Consider the following 6,914-nt stretch of genomic DNA (forward strand, 5'->3'; position numbering starts at 1 on the left):
AGTAGGTTTGTTTGCAACGTGAAAATTTTAAACCGCACGTAACAATATGTTATTAGTTTAAAGTAATTAATTTCTTTTTGTTAAAAGTTCTACGAAGTAGTCCAAATTAGAAAATTCACAAAATTAAAAACGATTATATTGAATTAATTTACTTCTAATTGCAGACAGAACAGTGTTGTTAGATTTTCTTTCTCCCACAGACCAAAAGGTGCAGCTGTAAATCCCAGGAGCATCCTCGCCAGATCCTCTTTGTAAGGATCTTGGGGATCTTCCAATTACATTCGTTCATCGTACATTGCATGGTCAGAAATTATTGTAAATTTTTTATTTAAAATTAAATATAAATAATATCTGATAAAAACTGACCGTACAATGTACGATAAACTGATGTGATTGAAGAATCTCTGAAGACCTCTTAAAAAGGATCAGGATCCTCTCTCCTGTAAATCGAAGTTAATGCTGGACTGAGTCTACTTGCAAATAATTGGATTTTATTAATAAAATAATTATGAATATTGACATCATACACAGTTTAGGTTACAAGTACTAAGCAAAGTAATGTTAGGAAATCTAAATTTGAAAACGAAATTTGCAAATTCATATGTCACTAATAAGAATAAACAAATTTATCAATATTTAAATAATAAATCAATCATTAATTTTCATGTCGTTTAGTTTTTAAATTTTATTTATAAATTTACTATCTCTATTGGAGGCAGATTGTTTGCTTTCCTATTTGGGTGCCCTTCTCATCTCCTTCTGTTTGTACGGTCACGGTTAAACCACATCAACATTTTATATTCTTATTATTTTTTATCTTATTATTTTTATAAAAAAATTAATATAAAATATTAACATAATTTAACTGTGATCGTACAAAATAGAAAAGCATGAGAATAGGGCAGACAAACTGTCTCCCTCTACATTACTTATTCAGTAATAGCGCGGCGTGAGGGATAGGGAGTGGGACTGAGTGGGGAGTAGACATGCAGGACACGTAGCATATAAAGCCTGAAGAAATGCAAGCCGGCCCTGCTGGACCAACATTAGCATACAAACCCTAGTAGCATTGTAGCATTGCTACAAAAAGTGCGAGCAGTTGACGGAATCTATTGCAGAAGTTTTTCTTCTTCCAATTAATTGTTAAATTTACTATATTATATAAAAGGCAAATTAACCAAATTCATTAATACAAATACTTCATCTTTAGTACAGTGTCTTTTTTTTGTCAAAAAAGATTACTTTCATTAATTAAACACTAATACAAGAAATAGAAAGTTTAAAGACAATCCAAATACAAGCATAGCGTAAATATAAATATAACAGAAAAAGATAATGCTATAGAAATCAAATTAATTCTGAAACCAAATGATGTGTCACTAATAAGCAATAAACATTTTAATAAATACTTAATTAATAATTCAATCATCAACAACCACATCATTTGGTTTACAAAATTTGGTATCATTAGCATTATTCTAACAGAAAAACTCAAAAAGAGTAAGCTCACAACAACAAAAACCCTAGATCTGGAAGAATGTAGACTCCACCACACCAGCTGGCCATCGCCAATCCACCACCTCCACCAAGAGGAAGAACTCATGAACAAACTGGATGAACAAAAAAAATGGAGGTGAGCGAGCCACCCATGCAAAAACCGCTCTCATGATCCTACCAAATAGTGCTAAAAGTACTTTAACAACCACCTAACATCAAAGTGCACCGTCGAGGAGGGACACGCAATGGGCGGATTAGCAGAGGTCGTTGGAGGACGGATGACAGGGAGAAACATTGGAGGAGAAAAGCGATATAGAAGCCCATATCTTAGGCAATCTCAAGGAGGTTGAGACAAGGCTCTAGAAAACTAGAAATTAAAGACCAAAAGAAAAGGATATGCAAAAGCCAAATAATGCAAAAAAAGGGGAGGAGATGAGGAAAAAGAGGAAGCAAAGAAACAAAGAGAAAGGGTTCGGAAGGAAAAGGGAAAATCAATCATAGGAGAAGATGGGTGGGGAGAGGGAGGATGCAAGGAGGGAGGAGGGCTAGGAGTCTAGGAGACTTGAGGGGATGGAAGGCAAGCTAGCCGCATACCCCAGGGCCCAAGCCGAAACCAGGGTTCGACGCCCAAGGGGCTTTCAAAAAAAGGGTTTTTGGGAGAGGGAGAACGTACATGGCTCTAGAGAGGAAACACTAGTTCATTGTCTAATGAAGAAATTAAGAGATTTATTTTTGATAGTCCAGTTTATTAAATAATCCAAAATTTACACTATGTGTTAACATCCAATTCTTGGACTACTCAATGGTCTCGAAATATTGAAAAAAATTTGAAAATACACACTATATTTTATTACAATGGGAATATTGAAGTGGTTAACCTAATTTTTAGTAGTTTAATTTTTGCATAATAGAGCTTTGAAAGAGATCTAAATATAAATCAGTTCTAATTATCAAACAACACTATGCACGATAAAAAAAAATAAAAAAACGTAAAATGGGAAGGTTTATAAAAAACCTTATGACTCCGGCATTTCAATTTTACTTTTTCAGTTATCTTATCATCATGCAATATTATTACGATCAAAACCGTTTACTTTTTAAACCATTAGGATTAAAGATAAAAATGAATCTGTGCAAAGTACTGCAATCGCAGAGAGATGGTTGAGCCTACGGAATGATTCTTTTCTCTCTTTTTTTTCTTTCTCTTCTCTTTTTTCCTATTTGAACGGTCACGGTTAAGCATCTTATATTAATTTTTTATAAAAAAAATAAAATAAAATAAAAAATGTAAAAGGAGAAGATGAAAGAGAATGAAGGAAAAAAAAAAAAAAAAAGAGAAAATCCTAATCCTAAGCGTACAGAGTCTTTTATAGATTCTTCGGCTTGGGCCGTCCGCAAAAATATTCAAGTGTTGGTGTCTTTTTACACACTTTCTAAGTCAGTATTCCACGTGCTCCTGGGGGTCTCTCTCTCTCTCTCTCTAGTGCCATGATTATTGATATATTATTTTCTCCCACTCAATTACACCTCCTGGCCATCTCTGCTTACCCTTTTCTCTGTTTTGTTTGCTTCCACCCCCCATCTCTCCATCCAGCACAGAAAACCAGAAAAACAAAAACAGTACCCCTACCCATTGTGTAGAAAGATCAAACCCACCTCCCCATAACGAAAAGATTTGATCTTGGCAAACGGATTTTGAAAGATATGAATGCTGTAGCTGATCAAGATCAAGACATGGGAGATGGAATGCAGTGCAGTGACCATCCGTACAGAAGCAACCCAGGTGGGATCTGCGCTTTCTGCCTCCAGGAGAAGCTCGGCAAGCTTGTTTCTTCCGCCTCCCTTCTCCCCATCCACGCTTCTGCAACCTCTTCTTCTTCCTCCCCTCCTTTTAGATCTGACATCATCAATGCCGCCAATGGAGCTGCTGCTGGTCCGTCCACCCTCTCCGTCCACCCAACTTCTTCGTCATCGGCAAAACCCAGAAGCATTGGTAGTAATTCCCGCCACGACGATGAGTTTCACAACACGAGGAGGGCCAGGATTTCTTTTCTTTTGGCTAAGAAAAAGAAGAAAGTGAGTAATGGTACTGCTACTACTGGTAACGGTGGTGCTACTGTTGCATCTTCCGATCGGGAAGCTGCTAACATGGTGTTTAACCGAAGCAAGTCTACCACCACCCCGCGGCGGAGCCACCATTTCCTGGATGGTTCAGAGGATTTTAGTCCAAGAAAGAGAGGCGGTTTCTGGTCGTTTCTGTATCACTCATCCACCAAGAAGTCGTCGCACGCTCTGAACAAGAAGGCAATGGAGAAGTCCAGCTTCAGAGACAACTCCAACTCCAAGATCTCTTCCTCCTCTTCCTTCACGTCGGTGCAAAAGGACTCCAAATGCTTGGGTTCTTCTTCTCTGAGGAATAAAAGCGAACACCTGGCGGTCGACGCGGACGATGACAGCAACAGCAGCCAAGCCACCGCCGCCTCCGCCTCTTCCTTCGAGCGGAAGGTCTCGAGATCCAGATCCGTCGGCTGCGGAAGCCGAAGCTTCTCCGGCGACTTCTTCGAGAGGATCTCAACTGGGTTCGGCGACTGCACTCTCAGAAGAGTCGAGTCGCAGAGAGAAGGCAAGCCCAAAGCCGTGCACCGCGGCGGCGAACACAACCACCACAACAACCACTGCATGAAAGAGCGAGTAAAATGCGGCGGGATTTTCAGTGGGTTCATGATGACGTCCTCGTCTTCGTCGTCGTCGTCGTCGTCTTACTGGGTTTCGTCCTCCACCGAAGGGCCGCTCGTCCACGTCCGAAGCCGGAGCTGGGGGTGGGCGTTTGCGAGTCCGATGAGAGCATTCAGCAAACCTTCTTCGAAAGATGGGAAGAGGGAGATAATTAGACAAGCTTCAGATAAGAACACAGCTCCAAGCTTGAATGCGATTCCTTCCTTGCTATCAGTCAGAAGTTGATTATCATCATCAACATAATACACATCAAACTCTGTTAATTAATTACTTAATTTACTACTTATTTACTATTAATTACTCTATTAGCAGCTCCCTGTGTTTATTTTGGCTTAATTTGTTGGCTGGTTGGTTGATTGCCATTCCATTAGTAATGCAACACATTGTCTTGATCTTACATCGTTTCATTTTTCTTTGTAGACATTATTTTGTCACATAAGCAATATTGTGCAATATTATGCGAGGCAGTCAGGACTCAATTAGTTAAAAGTATTCACTCATGAACGCAGCAGTTTTCCTTCAAATTGTATTTCAATATTCAATATTGTGCAAGGAGCTTGGAGCTCCATCACTAAAATATATCACTCTTACATTTGGAGATTTTACGTTACTATTGTGTTAAGAGTTCGTAACTCAGTTAGTTGAAACTATTTACTACTGCTTTCGAAGGTCTGTGTGGCCTGTTTTACACCAATCTTTTGGCAAGGGGCTTGTAACACGTGTTTGATTGTACGTCTGAGGCTATGTGGTCGAATCTTTCCTTCTTAATAATCCAATAGGAAAGTAATTTTCAGACTCTCATTTTTTTTCCTGACACTTCTCTCTTCTTCTCAACTTTTAATGAATAAGTCAAAGAAGAATTACAGGGTGTAAAAATTACAATTCAATTATATTTGTTCTTTCTATAATAAGGAAGATGAATGTTGAAGGAATTGATGGAGGGCAGAGAGCAAATGCAGATGTTTTTTTTTTTTTTTTTTTTTTGGTTTAAACAAATGATATTATATACCAATAAAGATGAGAGAGTGAACTAGTAATAATATAGTTAAATTTATATTTGACAAGAATAGAACCTAATATATTTCACTTACAATTAAAAAGAAATATCATTAAATTGTAGTACTAAATAATAAAGCAAATAGAGATGTTGACCGTCTTTTTTATGTAATTTGGACTGTTAAGTTATGGCAAATGAAAGAGTTAAAAAAAGTGTCGCATGTGTTGTGAGTTTCAGATGTCACATGCACACACATGTTTGATTGGGGTTTGGAGGAGCTGTAAGGTCTAAATAGATGGATACGTACAAATATCGGAGTGGCCCATTTTAGAGAATCCCCAGCACTATTTGGATTTTGGACTTACACTCCAATTATTTAATTTCCTTTATTTATGATGATCCTTTGACAATTACTATAATCTACTTTTAATGGTCCCCACTTCCAGCTTTTTTTTTTTTTTTTTTTTATATTTTTCAGAGTTTTCAAAGATAGACATTGGAAGCGTACTATAGTTTAGTAGTATTAATTTTCACTACTAAATGAGAGTTTTAGGTTCGATTTTTATCAAAGATGAATTTAAATTATATTATTGCTAGCTAAATGTGAGATTACCCCCACCTTTTTTTTTTAATGTAGATAATATTGTTTGTTAAAAAAAAAATATAGATCGGAAATAATATGGGAGAATGATATAAGTTTAGAAAGCGCAAGTTTTTTCAGTTGGCTAATTTTAGATTGTAAATAATAATGCGTTTTGTGGATATAAATTTTTGTCGTCTTCTCATTTGACGAAAATGCACCTGCAAAATAATAATACCCAAGATCGAGGCCAAGAGCCTCATGCGTCCATGATGAATTGGGAAGCTTTGGCAAAAGAATCTCCAATGCCAAATTAGAATTTGAGAGAGAAAGTATTTAAGGAATTTTAGAGAGAGAATGAACTCGCATTTTAATGGGAGAATGAGACTATTTATAGTGGTGAAGCCGGGCCTATTTGGAAAATAGGGTCCTGCCATATATGCTGGGAAAATGAGTATAATTGCAAGATTAATCTCCACCAAAAGTGAGTTGGGGCTGTGCCACAAAAGCACTTTTCCCTTACCATTTCTATTTGTACAACCACTCTCAAATAATGATAATGCTTACTACTCTATTTATTATTGTTAGATAAGTTTAAATTTTGAGATATATGTATTTATGTTTATTCACTACATACATCTCAAAATTTAAATTTTTATTAACTGTATTGTATGGCATCACCTCTTATCTAATATTTAATTAATGTATTGAAAGATTGAACATGATTATTTTGACAAGGAACATACTGAAAAATAAGATGCGGATACCAAAAAGAAAAGATCTTTCCGTTTTCCCCTTTCTGGGGAAAAGAATAAATCTGAAAATTCGATGAGAGATGGACAAAGAGACTTGGATGAGTTTTTCAATATGATCAGAAGGACTTGGATGACTTTTTCAATATGATAGATGATGAATTGGTACGACACATGCTATTGTACAATTGAAAATAATTTTATTTTAAATGTCTATCAAATTAAAAAATAATATGTGGCATCTCATTCCGTATTTTAATCACTTTAAAAAAACGTCAAATAATTCTGAAATTGCAAAAAGACATGAGGAAGCTGTTTTATGCAGGGTATTGTATGTGATTGACTCGTACAT

The 6,914-nt window shown here is 36.5% G+C and overlaps 1 protein-coding gene across 1 annotated transcript; it reads left to right on the forward strand.

Moving 5' to 3' along the window:
- The first annotated feature begins 2,868 nt into the window (after positions 1–2,868).
- On the forward strand, positions 2,869–4,725 carry LOC137732209 (uncharacterized). Its single transcript, XM_068471508.2, has one exon. The coding sequence runs from the start codon at positions 3,202–3,204 to the stop codon at positions 4,456–4,458; it is 1,257 nt and encodes a 418-aa protein (XP_068327609.2). The 5' UTR covers positions 2,869–3,201; the 3' UTR covers positions 4,459–4,725.
- Positions 4,726–6,914: the final 2,189 nt, after the last annotated feature.

The sequence above is a fragment of the Pyrus communis genome, chromosome 16, assembly GCF_041283825.1.
Source record: "Pyrus communis isolate YQ-2024b chromosome 16, ASM4128382v1, whole genome shotgun sequence".
Lineage (NCBI taxonomy): Eukaryota > Viridiplantae > Streptophyta > Magnoliopsida > Rosales > Rosaceae > Pyrus > Pyrus communis.

What these genes read in the sequence shown, in the direction of transcription:
- LOC137732209 (XM_068471508.2), top strand. Translation starts at nt 3,202, where the DNA reads ATGAATGCTGTAGCTGATCAAGATCAAGACATGGGAGATGGAATGCAG.